At 41.1% G+C, this 16643-nt stretch overlaps 1 protein-coding gene across 1 annotated transcript in view; it reads left to right on the top strand.

Annotated features, from left to right (window-relative positions):
* The window catches only part of plpp4 (phospholipid phosphatase 4), a 43273-nt gene extending 32207 nt beyond the window's left edge, over positions 1-11066 (top strand). Inside the window, exons 6-7 of the mRNA XM_036546966.1 lie at positions 6307-6477; positions 10414-11066. Of these exons, the coding sequence (XP_036402859.1) occupies positions 6307-6477; positions 10414-10613 (371 nt within the window). The 3' untranslated portion in view covers positions 10614-11066. The remainder of the gene's footprint in view (positions 1-6306; positions 6478-10413) is intronic.
* The last annotated feature ends 5577 nt before the right edge of the window (positions 11067-16643 follow it).

Genomic DNA, 16643 nt, shown 5'->3' with positions numbered 1-16643 from the left:
ATTAAAAGCAGTGGCGGTGATGTGATTGCGGGCTTATCTCCCGTGCCACAGAGAGCTGAGCTATGGGCTTAATGACCTGTGCAATGTGTGTCTGGATGTTGAGTGCACTTTTCTCACATCTCTCAGTTCTATTTACTGTGGCTGATTGCAAGGAGGGTATCCTGACCGCTTAGTGCTCGGTGGAAAAGAAGGATACACACACATATATATGTGTGTATAGTGGTTACAAATAAATATGTGTGTGTATAGTGGTTACAAATAAAATTATGTCATGCAAACTTAGCTAAAGGCTGTCTGCTATCTTTCCGGACACCAACATTATATATGAATAGATGCTCTTGTCCTGGTTAGGTGCTTTATAATGGATATATTGTCCTTCACTCTATATGCTGCAAATTATCACAGGAAACTCAAGGATGCACATTTTTATTCCCTTTGTCTTATAGACGACAAAATTGTCTACATGGTTAAGAGTTAAATATATCTGTGATGTATTTGCTTTTTGATTTTCTCGCATTTATTTACATTTTGGTCCTTTCATATTGCTGAGCTCTCTCTCCCCCTCTCTCTATATATATACACAAACACAAACACAGACACACACACAAATGCACACAGGCACTTGAAAAGCATTGCCATATTTAGAATGCTTCTGTTCGTGGTTCAGTGCTCCCTGACCTAAAAGGCACAATTAATTTGCAGCCTCTCCTGAGATTAGTAGAAATTTTTGGAGCCATCTGTTAACAGAATAATAGATGAGGTGAAGGTATGCTTTCAGGGGGAAGGAGTGGAGGTCATTAGGGCGTTTTCACAGTTACATGAGTTAAATCCCTTTTAAACCCTTTGGGACCTCTGTAAACACTGAAGTGGATGTGCTACCTCAGAAGCACCTCCAGTCCACATTCATCTGCAGGACGAGGACATATAAAGGCACCATTTAGATTGAATGGACTCCACATGAATGATTCACTGCATGGCAGGCATCATGAATAGCATCATAACCAAATTTTCTGTAAGTCTTTATCTTGTAGTAAATTATGTTGAGTGATTACTTTTTGCTCCCCATGTGTGTGTTTTTGTATATGAGTGTTTATTAGAGATATTAGGAAGCTGTCACCTGCGCTTACCTGCTCAGTCAGCATGTTCCTCCTCGTATTTTCATGTTTCACTGATTTGTTGAGATTATGTAAACCTTTTAGGAGGCAGAAAAAAAAAAGTTCACTCCCGTAAGATGAAAAACCGCTTGCAGCTTTGAAAACTTTTACAATAACCTTGTGCTCATTTGAAGATAAGATAAGCAATCAAACTTTTTGTTAATGGCCCGGAATCTCATTATTCTCCCTTCCTGTTTATTCTAGGAGGAATTACTTTATTGTGGTATAAATATGTATGAAGTGCTATAATTATTATGGTTCCTTTTTATGATTCTTAGTTTTCGGCGCCTTCATTAACTCTGGCGTGACTGCGGGGACAGGAGATTCTGAGTTCAAGCGGGCCTGAAAGGATGCAGGCTCACAGATGTGGGTTGTTAGCTGTGACATCACCGTCACATCTGTTTATTTTAACCCATTAAGTGCCGCTGTGCATCTGACACATATTATAAGGTTTGGAAAGATTAGGGCCCTGGGAGTCCAAAACGGTTCCTGGCTGGCCAGGAGTGTGCGGTTTGCTTTGTGTTTTTTGCTCCAGCTCAGTGCTCATTAATTATTTAATTATTCTTTTACCTTTTTACTCAGTTGTATATTTGCATAACCTTTGCATCCCAAAAAATGACAGCTGAAGATTGTGTTTGTGCCCTGCACTCAAGAAACATTTTATTGCAGTATCCTGTGGAAATTGCATAAGCGCAAACTTAGCAAAACTGTGTAACTCACTGGATGTGAGCTTAGCAGAAGCTCTTGTCCAGAGCAACTTTCACAACTTATAGCCATTCGTTTATACAGCTAGATACTACTAGATAAGTCGGAATGAGTACCTCGGCCAAAGACGCAACAGCCGTGCCCTAACTCTGAGCCAGCAGCCTTAGCCTTAGATTAGGAGCTCTGCCTGACTGCCCTGCCACCACAGCAATCTACTGCCGTACAGGCTGGACAGCTGCCTGGAATTCAGAAACCTGAATACACACTCCTCCGAGATGAGAGTCGGACATCCCTGGATTCAAGCGTTATCAGCAGGGCTATGCAAAGAGTATGTCGGGTTACACAAGCAATAAAAAGTGGCCCCGGCCCTCTGTTTCCTTACTGCTTATTGACTTTCAGTTTTCCCTCTGGCTGTGGCGCTTCCGCTGGCTTGACCCTCAGTTTTGTTGACAGGCCGGTCACACCCCCCGGGGTGCCGCTGGTCCATCTGCGGTTTGGAAGATGGAAACATGGAAATAAGGGGTGGCAGGGGGTGCTAATGAGCCAACAACAAACACTGTCTCTGTTCTGTCCAAGTGTGCTGTCCTGCATTCTGATCCAGGCCCCACACCTGCTCCTATATTTTAACGTTGTGTTGTGGGACTAGCCAGCAGTCGACCCAAGAATACCAATTGTCAAAGAAAGACACCCCCTCCCCCCCACACACACACACACACACACACACACACACACTTACAATACATACACAAACGGCTGATAGAGACTTGCTCTTTTGAAGAAGAATGCTTACAGTGCAAATTTCAGTCCTGGGATTAAGCTGTTTAATATCTGTGAAGACAGATATCTTCCTAGTGCTTTTTCTTTGCTCACAGGATAAAAACGGTGTTCTCTTTTTGTGACTGGATAGCTATTCGATGTTTATCATTTAAATGCTACTGTTCTTATAGTGTGGGAAACAGTATATGCTATAGCTAATTGTGTCATTGAGCAGACTGCCAATGCAGAAAAGAGATTTGTGAGTTTCCTTAACCTTTGGGAGTACCTGTGAGGAATGATGTCTCTCTCTCTCTCTCTCTCTCTCTCTCTCTCTCTCTCTCTCTCTCTCTCAATGTTAAAGATACACTATTGAAAACGACATTTACTGGCATAGCTTCACAATGCAAAATATTGCCGAGAGGGGATTCAAATGGGAAATCGGGAGACGGAACTATCCTCTGCTTAGCATTCACCCTCATGGTGCATTGTGGGACTTTTAGTGGGAAAGTAGCTGCTGTTGGCATGTGGGTGTATCAGAGGATTGCATCTGCTGGGCACTTTTGTGTGAGTGCAGAGGGTGTCATGGCGGACACGCCTAATGTACAGGTATCGATTCCAGAAAGGGTGAAAAACCTGCATCATCTTACACACACTGAACAGACACTACTCCAAACGAATGAAATGTTGGTGGTATAATGTTTCTGGATGTGTGCCCACTGTCCTTAGGTCTATTGCCACTGTGACATCTAGCTTCCATGTTTGCTGCTTGCACTTTATAAACATGAAGGATGGGGATTTTACTGTTTTCCAAGAGAATGTCTTTCCCTTTCTTTCCCTCCTTCCATCTCTCTCTCCCTCTCTCTCCCTCCCCCCCACTCCCCCCCCCCTCTCTCTCTCTCCTTCCCTCCCTCACTCCCCCTCTTCTCTCTCTCTCTCTCTCCCTCCCTCCCTCACTCCCCCCCTTTCTCTCTCTCTCTCTCTCTCTCTCTCTCTCCAATTGGCCTCTGTCTCTGTGGTACGTGCGCCTGATTTGCCGGTTGGGTGACAAATCAGCAGCCGATGTGAGCTGCTCCGCTGTCCGCAGCAGTAAACTAATGACCCTGTCTCAGTGTGTATTCCCACGGCTCTGTCTCTGTGCTTTTAATTCACACACGATTAGAATGCTGCTTTCTGCTATGTTGCTTATCCCAGCTGCCATCTTCTGAAATTCACCCCATACCCCACAAGACCTTGAGAAGCAATTTCTGCTGCCGTGCCACGATTTGTTACAAGGCCTTTCAGAGCCACAATGAGATTTTCCGGCTGTAAGGGCATCCCCTGGGCTGCCATGACATTGTTTAAATGTTGCTGTAACTCTTTTGAAACATCATCATGTTTGCCACAACACTATCATGGATATATATATATATATATATATATATATATATATATATATATATATATATATATATATATATATATATATATATATATATATATATATTATGTCTATAATGTACGTGGGACAGGCGTGTAGCATACCGGTAAGGAGCAGGACTCATAACCAAAAGGTTGCTGGTTTAATTCCCCACTGGGGCACTGTTGCGGTACCCTGGGGCAAGGTGCTTAACCCACAAATGCCTCAGTAAATACTGAGCTGTGTAAATGGCTAACATGTAAAAATTTTGATCTGTAAGTCACTCTGGATAAGAGGAACTGCTAAATGCCAGTAATATAATATAATCAGACTGTTACTTGTTAGCTTCATCCATGTCCTTATAATGGACGAAAGCTGTAGAAAGGTAGATTTAGCCCAGGGAGGGGATTGGGGTGGGGTATCGTCCTTTTTGATTATCCTGTCCCTCTGAGAAATGCTGACATAATTTTATGTCAGCTTTTAAGAGTAATTAATTCAAGGGTTTTTTCACAGTAATTAGATCATGTAATGTGCACAAATTTGCTCCATGGAGGAGTGTATTAAAAGACTTGTCACCTATCTTTCAGGATAATAATTCTGTTCTGACTGCTTGCGTATACATGTGTCCGTTCAGGAGCTGTAAGAGGGAATCATTAGAGGGAAAAAAAGCCAGGGGGCTGATGCAAGTGCCGGAATGTGAGGAATGCTGAATCACTCCTGCTTTTATGCAACTCCACCTCGACCCGACGGAACTTTGGACTGCATTATCATCTCGCGTGGGGAACCCTACTGTGGATGTGAACATTACCTTTTACCATTAACAGAGGAGATGGATGAAACTTCCACTCTGTGTGAACCGACTGTCATTCACAAAACAGTAATGGTGCACTGGGAACCCTTCATAAGAGGAATGTGTAATTTTCACACAGTACATGATTACCGTTATAATGGGGAAGATGAGGACAGACTGGCAGAATGGGCTGAAAGGTGAACATTTGTTCACATTGTTGCAGTTTCCTCTGGCTTTCCGGGTCCTGGGTTCAGATCTTGAAATGCATCTTTTTGGAATACATGTGGTATACCTAATTTTTTTCCTTCTACTCCAAGTTAAGGTAACTGTCAAGGCTGCTCCTCAGTGACGAACAGCACTACCGTCATGAAGAATCCACAATGCAGAGAGTTTGGTTAATGGCATTTCCTTCTATTAAGGCAGCTTCCTCTAACCTTGATAAGGCAATGATAAGTTAATGGAAAAAAGTGGCCAACTGTGCACTTTCAGAGTTGCTCATGTGTGATTTATTGTGATTGCAGCATTCTCACATTTTAATTTGATTCTGTGTTGTGGTTTTTGTAGTGGTGCCCTCAGAAATCAGAAGATTAAGAGAGCCAGAAAATAAAACCCACTTAATTTGCTTCCAAAATTTTTTGCGCGGGCCATATGTACATCACCCCTTTTACCACAGGAACGGCTTCTGAGGGATGCAGCGTTGGACTCATCGAAACTCGGCATTAATGAGGTTTGGGCCAACTGCAGAATCAAAGGGCTTATTGCAGTTTATTATTTCTCTGCCGAGTTGCCAGGGCAACAGGTTGAAAGTAATAAAGAAAGTGGCGAGCACTCCGGGATTTATGGGTTATCATCTGCGGAGAGCACCCGAGTGTCTAAGGGGGGACAAACGGGGCTGAGAGGCAGACAACCTGACAGCCACAAAGCAGAAAATTACACAGGGGAACTGAGAGGGCATGTATCCTTACTGACAGTATCCAGCAAAAGAGAAAGGGGCCATCATTTACCTATAGAGAGTGAGAGAGAGAGAGAGAGAGAGAGATTGAAATTACCTGAAAACATCTTTCATAGATCCTTTTATCATCTGGCTAAATATAAACCACTAATTATGAGGAATCGTTTTATTTTCATTATTTTCATTATATTCAATTCCTTAAATTTCACCTCTCGATCTAGCTTCCCCTTTCTCTTTCTGTTGCTCTCTCTCTATCTCTCGTTCTTCCTCTTACCTCATTCTGCCAGATAGGAATTACAACGCTGGCAAGCTCTGACTCGGTGAATTGTATTCCATTTATCCGTTTAATGCGAGGAGACATGAGTCACGGTTCAGCGAGGTCTCGCTCAGAACTCACAGCGCGAGTCCAAAAGTAATCCCGCTTCGGTGGGAGAATTACGGGTATTCATGGGAATTGAAAGCGCTCATGTGCCAAGAGCAACTCTTGGAGGAAGGAGAACTTCAGAGTTGTCTGATGGTGGTCTCTGTGTCTCTCTGTCTCTTGCTCCTGCAGTTGCATTCTCTGGCCTGGGCTTCACCTCCTTCTACCTGGCCGGGAAGCTGCAGTGCTTCACTGACAGCGGGCGTGGCCGCAGCTGGCGTCTCTGCGCCATGGTTCTGCCCCTCTACAGTGCTATGATGATTGCACTGTCCCGCACCTGCGACTACAAGCATCACTGGCAAGGCAAGTGTCACAGCTACTGCGGTGTCACCGTACAGAGAATCTAGCATGTGATTAACTAGTGTATGCTCCCAGGGAGACTGCTTCATGTCACAAGTCAGCCTTTTTTTAATGTAGAAGCTCTTGTTCAAGGGTTTGACAACAGCACCAGCTTGGAATTTTGTTCTTTGCTTTTAACACTCCTAAACATTGCTGGTCTGTTTCTGGAAGACAGGACTAATACATATTTACTCTGAATTTAATCAATGTGACTAATAATAACTTGTAATTAAATAACAATTTAACATTTCCTTCACAAAACAGTTTAGAAAGTTCAACACTCACTAAAATGAAATAGAAGTGTGATTATATTGCAGAAAAAAGGAAAGTGCGCATTAATTTAGTCAAAGTCAAGGAAACATTTTTCTGAATATAGTGGTGAGTATCAGTACTGAGATCTGATAGCCTATCACAGCTGGACTGGCAGCGGAGAGCAGTACTGTACCCTCTTTTTTTACATTGGCTGATTGTACTACACAACAAGGGTGGATGCGGTGAGCTGTTTCCTTTTTATATTATGCTGTGTAGATCCATTCATGCTGCATTTCCCATAGAGATGCAACAGTGTGGTGTAGTGCTAAGGAGCGAGGCAACGGAACATTTTGCATTACATTACATTTACACTTACATTTTAGCAGACACCCTTACACAGAGTGCCTTACAAAGTGCAGATACAAAGCGCATCTCATAAACTCACTGGGTTGATTCTGTGGTGGGGCAATCTTTCTGCAAGGATACAACCTGAATGTCTTCAGTAAATATGCAGCTGTGTAAATGGATGTAAATATTATAAGCTATGTAAGCCATTCTGCATGAGAGCATTTGCTAATCAACTGGGATGTAATGTGATATGACAGAATGGTATTCACAGCAGAACACCTTGGCATTCCAGTGTGGTCCCAGAACTTATTAGGATACTCAAATGGGTCTCTTACATCAGATATCACCCCAGAATCCCATGTCTGTCCCTATCTCTGAGTGCAAAGTGTCTGGTTATCCATTCCACTGGTAATGAAGTGCTCTTAACCCTGTTGAGTGGTTTTAGGCTTGCCTGCTTTCTCGCGGAGAACAAAAAGAGCAGGGCATCACACTCGAAGGCTTCAAGGAGAGGTGCCATTATCGTCTCCTTCGCACTCACCTCCGTGATCGGCAAGGACTTTTTACTCAGCGCTTTGCCATGTCCGTCTCTGCCAAGGGATCGGCTGACTCTGGAAATTACAGAGAGGCCTCCACACTGTCAAGCTCTGTTCGTTTCTTTCAGTGAGAACTTCCTGTACCTTCTGTCATTATCACAGAAAAAAATATTCCATGTTTGTACGTTTCATCTATATATAAATCTTGTTTTGAAGGCGTTTGAAATTCTCTCTGGCAGAGCTATTAGAGCGCTACATGACTATATAAAAGACACAAGACACCTAACTGAGGAAAAGTACCTCATTAATTGCTTTTTATTAAACTTTTTCTGAGTAACATCAGGTTTAGTGGCTTTTGAGTCTCCCAGGCCATCATATGGCCATTTATGTGTGGTCAGAATTAACTGACGTTTGACATCCTGCCAGCCTGCTCAGGACATGTATTGTAAGCAACATGAATTTTAACTCCCACATCTCTGATTGCTTGAGATCTGTATTCTGTGACAATGGCATGGCATATATGTATTTACAGGGTATTTAGAGTTGTTCTCAATTCATGAATTACATAAATGCCAATTCATGAAAACATGACACAGAATTGCCATTTATCATATATTTAAGTAGTGATGTGAAATTAAATGTGAACTCTTGGAGAAAAATAAATTAATATGCAGTTTAAGGTTTGACTCGTGGAAAGTTTTGCAGTTTAATCAAATCTACGAAGCACAAACCAAAGGACTGTTTATTTGAGGTATCCCAGTATCATATAAATGTATTTTAATAAGAGAAAAATAGCTCTTTCTACAGAACATATTTGATCTCTAGGATTTTCAGGGTCCCTCATCCTGAATTTCCTCTTTCCTGGTGGCGTATCATGAATCTGTGCACCTCCACTGCTTCTCAACAATCGTTAAAATATAAATAATAAAACGAACAACGGCGCGGCCCATTAAACCTGATGGTCTCAATCTGTGCCGTCAGTAAACACAGGCTGTGAGCTCACATTAGCCTGCCCTCTGAACCATGCTGATTTTATGAGAGCCGGCTTCCACCTGTCTCCTGCTGGTCGTGACCCCGGAGACTCTGAAATCTCAACAGAAAAAAAAATGTCAGATACAAGGGAGGAGGTGATTAATGTTGATTTGCTTGAGATCATGAAGAGACAAGACCCATCTCCCAATTCCGATCACACAGAGAGGCATAAAAACCTCCTGAAACCCCACTCCTACAGATGCAGATAGTATATGCAAATCAGCCTGCTTAATATCCCAAAGAATGTTTTGCGCTGCCAAATGTGAGGACATTAAATGGAATTGTGATGGAGCCCACTGCAACTTTATGCTAAGGATTGTTCCAGTTAGGAAGCAATTCTGCTGCATGGGTCCCTCACACAGAGGATACAGAGCATCTGGTAAACAAAAATAACTCATGAATCGTGATGAGTCGTGTCCAGGCTATACAATTTATTTATTTATTTATTTGCTTCAGAAAATGTTTCCAAAGCTTTTTGCCGTCACCAACAATGCACTGCTTTCAGGGAGGGTTAGTGAGCAGTGGAGATTCTCCGGCCATAGAGCATCTTCCATGCTCGTATATGCAGAACATTATGTGGACACAACCTTTATGGCACCCCAGAGTAATAATTTTAAAAAAGCATGCAAAGGTTTGCAACACCCCACTAGATACAGTACCAGTCAAAACTTTGAACACACCTGATTAAGATAATGGGAAACATTCAAAGACATTATGATCTAAAGACATATGCTTAAATTCTTGAAATTTCTTTCTTAGACAAATATTAATAGTGAAGATTATGCCTATGTTTGAATTTTTCCCCTACTTTTATTCTTGAAGAATTCTCACACCGGTGAATATGACAAGGACATGTCACACTGTAGAATCTGAGAGGAACATGTTAATAACTTACTTGGATGAATAGCTTACTTTACCTCAACAGAAAGACTTACTCAGGCACTAATTGGTAGTCACAAATAATACATTCAGCATTTTTGCTTTAAGTGGAAGGTGCTTTTTGATCAAAAAAGGGAACTGTGTTGGAGACATTTTATATTTAAGCGTGGGGATTTTAGTGCAGAATCAGATGCTGGAGCTGAGGTGTGAAGAATTCAAATGAGAAGAGTCCTTTAGGAGCCATATGATGTGATACTCAGGACACATTAGAAAACCTAAAAGCAGGATGGATGTGGTCTGTGTGAACTGATGTAGCGGGCAAACATAATGCGCCTTGGAACTGATGGTTTAGTTCATTCTCAGTACCTCACACTTTAGTCACTGTTAGCAACTGGTACAGAGAAGAAAGGAAAAGAAGTTGAGCTCATAGTGTCAGACCCACAAGAATGTGGGTCTGTTTAAGGAATCAGAAAGAGTCAATGAATTCAAAATGCTTGAGAATTTTAAATGAACTCAAATCCATGGAAATATTCTCTTCCTGTACTCTATTTCCACCATCGTGGTTATTTTTGATCTCCACAATGGTCGATATTCATGAGTTATTTCCATCCTTGTGATGGATCAGGTTGCAGTTCTCCGTCTCAGCTACCGAGCAGAGCAGGGAATAGGGAATCAGTCTCCACCCTGGATGCATGTGGGTATGAACCCCAAGGGGGACACTGCTCTTGTACACTCAAGCTGGACCCGAATAAGCGGACCTACTGAAGTGGGAATGAGAGTCACTGTAGAATCATGCATCTGCTTCACCAGCAAATGCATATGTGGTGACGGAAGCTTCTCCTCCCCTCTCTGGCAGATGCCTTCGTTGGGGGAGTGATCGGCCTGGCCTTCGCCTACATCTGCTACCGCCAGCACTACCCGCCTTTCCTGCACATAGACTGCCACCTGCCTTACGCCAGCCTGGCTGCCACGTCCAGCGCCGCCCAAGACGAGCCCCAGCCTACCGACAACGCCACCGGCCTCCCCCTGGAAGGGCTGACGGAGGGGCCTGTATGACTAACGCAGACCCCCGACCCCCCTCCCCTCCCAAACCCCCTTCACGTGGACTATTAGCCACAAGGACTACTAGCACTTAAACATTCCAGTGGACATGACTCCTCCTCATCTTCCTCCTCCCGAACCTGCTTCCTTCCGTTCCCGTTTTGTGTCAGCCATCTCGCGGCTCCTTATTTATTTACAGTGCGCTGTGGGAGACAAATAGAGGCAAAAAAATAGAAGCAAATACACACATGCAAGGTCACAACAATAATGGCGTCAGCAAAGTCAATTAAAATGTCATATCTGCACTCTGCAGATGTTTATTTGCTTTGGGTTTTTTGGCCCATCTGCCTCCATATCAATATTACTGTAGCAAGATGCATTTGGCTGAAATATTTAACGTATTTCACATAGGTGGGGAAGAGGAACTTCAACGTCATCCTAAGATCAAATAAGTAATGCCATTAGAATTACCCCACATATAAAAATTAAATATTGAAAATTTATTTTACAGAATATATTTTTAGCTCAATCAATCTATAAAAAATATGTACATTATTCCCACTTTGGTATATTGCAATATATTTCTGCTTTGCATTAATGATTAAAGATTTGCATACAGAAGGGTATTAGGAGACGTGTGAGAATTTGACCCCTAACTCATTATCCCAAATGAGATTCTTTTCATTTTCTTCTGCCCCAGCAAGCCAAGTTCTCATTCGGCCTATCAGAGAAGTTGTAAAGAAAGTTAGGAGCATTCCCAGTCTCCCTGCATTTTCTCTGTCTCGCTTTGGAAAGTTGCTGGTTGTCCATAGCAACATAATGATATATATAGACCTGATCTATTCATCCAAGGATTTCTGTTCAAGAACCTCTTCTCCCTCTGTCCCCATCAGTTTTCCTTCTCGCTCTCTCTTTGACTTCTTCTCCTCCTCCCTCACTCCCACTCACTCTCTCTCTTTCCTCTTCTGTTCTTCCTTGTCTGAGAGCATTATCAATATGACATTTCCTCGGCGAGAGCCGATCTTAAATTTAAATGCAGATTAGAGGTCACTGGGATAAATGAATGATAGGGTTTATGCGATCTGCATGGGAACCGAAGTAGAGCTGAGCATAAACTTCAAGATGAACCTGAATTAATCCTCATTAAGTGCGGTGTGGCGGAATTGACACGGATGAAATTAAGGCCAAACAAAAATTAAGTGCCCAAATCAGCCGCGGCAGAACAGAGGCATTTTAAAGCCCTGCTTCTTTGCTCCGCAGTTGTTGCAAATAGACACTTCAGAAAGGTCAAATCTTGCATGAACAGAGTGGCATTTCTAAAATGTTATATAAACATTACCATCCCATTATACCTTAATTGTGTCTGAATGGTAGCAAGCCTGCATCAATTTGCCTCTTTAATGAATGCAAACGCCAAAGATGGCAGTTTCTAAATAATGGATAAATCATTCAATCCTCTAGAGAGCTGTACAATCAGAAGGCGGGAACTAATTTAGGGCATAATTTCCATGAATTAATAATGCATAATTTAATACAGGGAATCGGTTATTACAAGGCTACGACTGTATTCAGTGGTGGACGTTTAAAAGCCTTTATGAAGTTAATTTGGAAGGCATAGATAAGATTTGCATACACTGGATTCCTCCCCCAGCTATGTATTAATCTCATAACATTGCTGTAAGATTACAGTGTTATAACTCTAATAACACTGGAGTGACATGCTGAGATCATTATGTGTTCACTGGGATAAGGTTGCTGTCACTCTTGGTCTCAGACCAATTTTTGCCTCTGTTTTTGTCTCTCTCAGTGACTTGCACACTCACAAACCGTCAATCTCACAATTAAAAAAAACAAAAAACAAAGATGTAGGTAAAGCCACCTGAGCCTGTTTCAGTAAGGGTTATTAATTGGATTTTGGTTGTTATTGTTTGCAAATGAAACATACTGGGGAGTGTAGGTGTTGAACAGCTCGGCTATGCACCTCATATCGAATAACAACCAAGGGCACTCTTCTGCAGTACATCTCAGTTCACACCGAAAGATGGATGCTTTTCGAGGATTTTTAAAAAAAAATTTCCATAACTGCTTAAAAAGATGGGCTCAGGTTGGGCTGCCTCCCGCTCTCTGAGTTTGCAAATTCCCCCAGCCACGAATAAATCAGATTTCCAGAATCCATGCTATTCATCGTCCTCGAATTAGCCGTTCGCGTTTTTGTGTACACGTTTCCTGACATAGTGGATGTGGAATGTGCTTCTGGTGCAATAATAAACAAGAGTTTGGGATTAAAAAGACGAGCATGAGCATCACAGAGAGACCGTCACTTCCGTGACAGATGACACGAGACACTTTGTAGGTGCTAAATACTAGGGAACACATTTTCTGTATAACAGCTTAGGGGCCTGCCACTACCCTCTGCTAGGTCTGAGTCTGCAGACATATAACCTTCTCACAACCTTACAGTGATTCTGAGAATTTAATTATTATTATTATTATTATTATTATTATTATTATTATTATGCAGGTACAAAAATGATAATTGAAGATGTAACACTACTGTCCAAATCAAGATGAGCCCAATCACAGTAATGTTTTGAGAATGGTTGGTGTTTGCAGGCTTGGGAGTTAACCTTTATGTCTAATTCAGTTCCTGCTCGTGCAAAAAAAGGGAGATTGACACAGATCACATCTGACTTGACACGAGGAGTGTGTTTCAAATGAGTGAGTCTGTTTGAAGAAAAAAAAAAAAACCAAACTGATGTTTAACTGTCATACATAAAAAAAAGAAAAAAAAAGAAAGAAATGAAGCATCTGTCTGATAGGATAATATTGTCATTGATCATGGCATGCCAGTGCTATTTGTGACAAAGAAATTATTTTATATAGAAAAGCATGTCTGGCTGTGAGAGCACTTCAAATTGTGCGTTGCTGTTCAATATATGTACATATAACAATGAAATGCAACCTTGTCTGTATAGGGTGTATGAACAGAGAACCTTGAAGAATGGAGATTTTTGTTCTGTAGTCAGTCAATAGAAGAAAAGGTGATTATTTTTTCTATGGGACATTTGCAGTTCAGAAAATAACACACTGCCATGTGGAGCTCACAGCAGAACCCCAGAGTTGTGAATGCCTTCAAAAGGGGTTGTCTCCAGTACGTAAATATTAATTAACACATACATTATTTACAACGGAATATTGAGAAAGTCGTCAATATGCTCTAAAAATGATTACATTCTTATTTAGACATGTTTAGTCTCCATTTGGCAGTAGTTTTAAAACCGCATAATGCTCATTTTTGCTTGTGACGACACTGAGGCATTTGGTACTCATTTAACTTGCAATTAATCCCAGCACCCATCATGGGGACTCACCCTGCTACTTCCTTCCCATAATTTAAAGGTTCATCAATCAGGTTGGAATGAGCTGTTGATTGAGTATTGATCTGGATTTAAAATATTTTAACCGCTATCTGCTGTAAACTTTTTAATAGCCTTTTTTTGCTAGTAGAAAAGATAATTGTAGAGATGCATCTTTTACAGCCAGTGCAACAACAAAACTCTCTATAAAAATGTACAACTTGAGTATCTTAATCTGTTTTGTTGAATTGTGAGGCGTATTCTTATTTTGTTCAGTGGGCATGAAAATAACTTCATGGAGTGCCAAGAAAGCTGAACATACTTTTATGAACACAAACACCTCCCGCAATATATATATTTTTTTCATACAGCAGTTAGTTGTTCAGTTGTCCAGTCCATCTGTAATCCAGTCCAATTCACTGAGCAGTTCAGTCTAATACAATTATAGTAATGTATTGTTGACATTACCAAACGGTGTAGATGGGAAATTCCACATTCAGCTGAAGGGTGTAGGATTTGTGTAAACTTTGGACTACATCTCCCATCATCACCTCTACAGAATTTTGCAGGTTGCTTTTTTGATAAGCACATCCCTCTTTTTGTGTCTCTGGAGTTCTTCTGTGCACACAGGCAATGTGTACTGAATAAGGACATGAGTATTTAGCATTAATGTACCGTTCAGTAAATAATGCGGTGGGTTTGTAAATGAGAGCCAATGGGCAGATATGGGAGATGAAAGGCAGGATGGATAAGCTGTCCCCCTCTGTTCATAATGAAGGTGTGTGTAGTGCTGTTATGCATCAGTAAAGCCACACTCCAGTGTGGTGCATCTGAAATAAACATGGTGATATGCTCCAGCTTGTGTTGGGTTGCATCTCTGCACAAAACTGGATATACTACACATGTTATGAAGCTCACACATCCTGTACCAGTCAAAAGTTTGGACACACATGCATAATGGGAAAACATACATTCAAAGACATTTTGATCTCAAGACTTGTGATTTCTTTTTTAGACAAATATAAATAGTGAAAAAAATGTTGGCTATTTTGAAGAATCTAAAATATAAATTAATATAATTTTTGATTTGCTTATAACACTTTTTGATCCCTGCATAATATCATAGTTTTGATGGCTTTACTATTATTCTAAAATGTGGAAAATAATAAACATGAAAGAAACGTGTCTCTCTATGTACCTGCACTCCACAAACACATAACCTCTGAACACACATACACACACTTTCTCATCTAGCTTTATCCATTTAGTTTTTGTTGCCTCCCTGAAGCAAAACAAAGCTGAATGGTGAATCCTGAAATGAATCCTCCCCTGATAACAATGAAATGCACTGAGATGGAACTTTCCTCTGCAGTGGAGAAATGTTGGCAATATTATGTGCAGCTTTGAGTGTATGTGCAATGTGTGTGACTGAGTGAGTTTATGCAAGTTTGTGTATGCGAGTGAGTGTCGGATATGTTAAGGTGGTGGAGAAAGGTCTATCACAACTGGTTTTTAACAGCACTGTTAAAATTCATGGACATGAAACCATGTCTTTTATAGTGTGTCCTTGATACTGCTTTATATGGTGTAGAGCATTGTGTGTCAGCTTGTGCGTAGGAGCCTGACCCATAGAGCAGGATGTGCAATACAATAAAAATAAAACAAATACAATCAAATGTTATAACAAAAATTAATGACTATTAAAAACAACATGCAGCCGTTTTCGAGCACAAGCTAATTTCCTAACAAACTTCCCATCAGCCTGTTTGGACAGCTCTGCAAGTGTGTCACCATTCTAGACAAGACACTGATTCCATTTTATCACTGTTTGACTTTATAATGTATTGAATACAGTCTGAGGGACTATGACTGTATATTTCAAGAACAGCATATATTATGCCTGAGGTCAATATTGAATTATATCACAATAAATAACACTGCATACAACTGTGATGTCATTGTTGGTTAGTCTACTTTGCTAGCTCGCTGACATTGGCCTAAGTATATCATTGAGGAACCAACTTTGTCAATATTCAACATTCCTCCAGTTGCTTTAATACACAATCATTATTCAAACAGCTGATAAAAATAATACAAAACAGGATGGATAATACAATAATACAATAGAAGGAATATTGTATTGTAGTGTATATTGTATTCCCACAGAGGTAAAAAATGCTGAAATAGCCCCCCTGAATCTTCTGCGCAGTGGTGTGGTGACCCTCTCCTGTGGTATGTTGTTTTACAGCAAATGCACTGCCATGGCCAACAGAGAAAGCTCAGGGACAAATTGTGTAGTTTGCTTTGTAAATGTTATTGATATCAGTGAGCCATGAATACTATTTTCCATTCTTGACAATCTGTTCAAAGACTTCTTTTCTTCATTGGCGGCAGATGCCATTTTCTAAAGTTTGCGCTGGTAGTAGGCTTACTTGCTTCGTAACCACGGCAACTGTGAGGGGAGTGTCGCACAAGCAGCCTATCCACGGCACACCTCAGTAATTTGGCCTAGTTGGTTGCTTTACATGGTATGATGTCTAGTAACAAATTATTTTATATTTCAGGAGTGCTTGAAAAGTCATTCTAATCACTCAGCGGAGAAAGTTCAAAATGTAACGCAAGATTTAACTCAGGAAAATGGCACAGTTTCATATTTTACAGAACGGGTGGCAACCTTATCAGATACGTA

The sequence above is a fragment of the Megalops cyprinoides genome, chromosome 15, assembly GCF_013368585.1.
Source record: "Megalops cyprinoides isolate fMegCyp1 chromosome 15, fMegCyp1.pri, whole genome shotgun sequence".
NCBI classification, from domain to species: Eukaryota; Metazoa; Chordata; class Actinopteri; order Elopiformes; family Megalopidae; genus Megalops; species Megalops cyprinoides.
The sequence above is the reverse complement of the archived record's forward strand: the minus strand, read 5'-3'. Positions and strand labels throughout refer to the sequence as shown.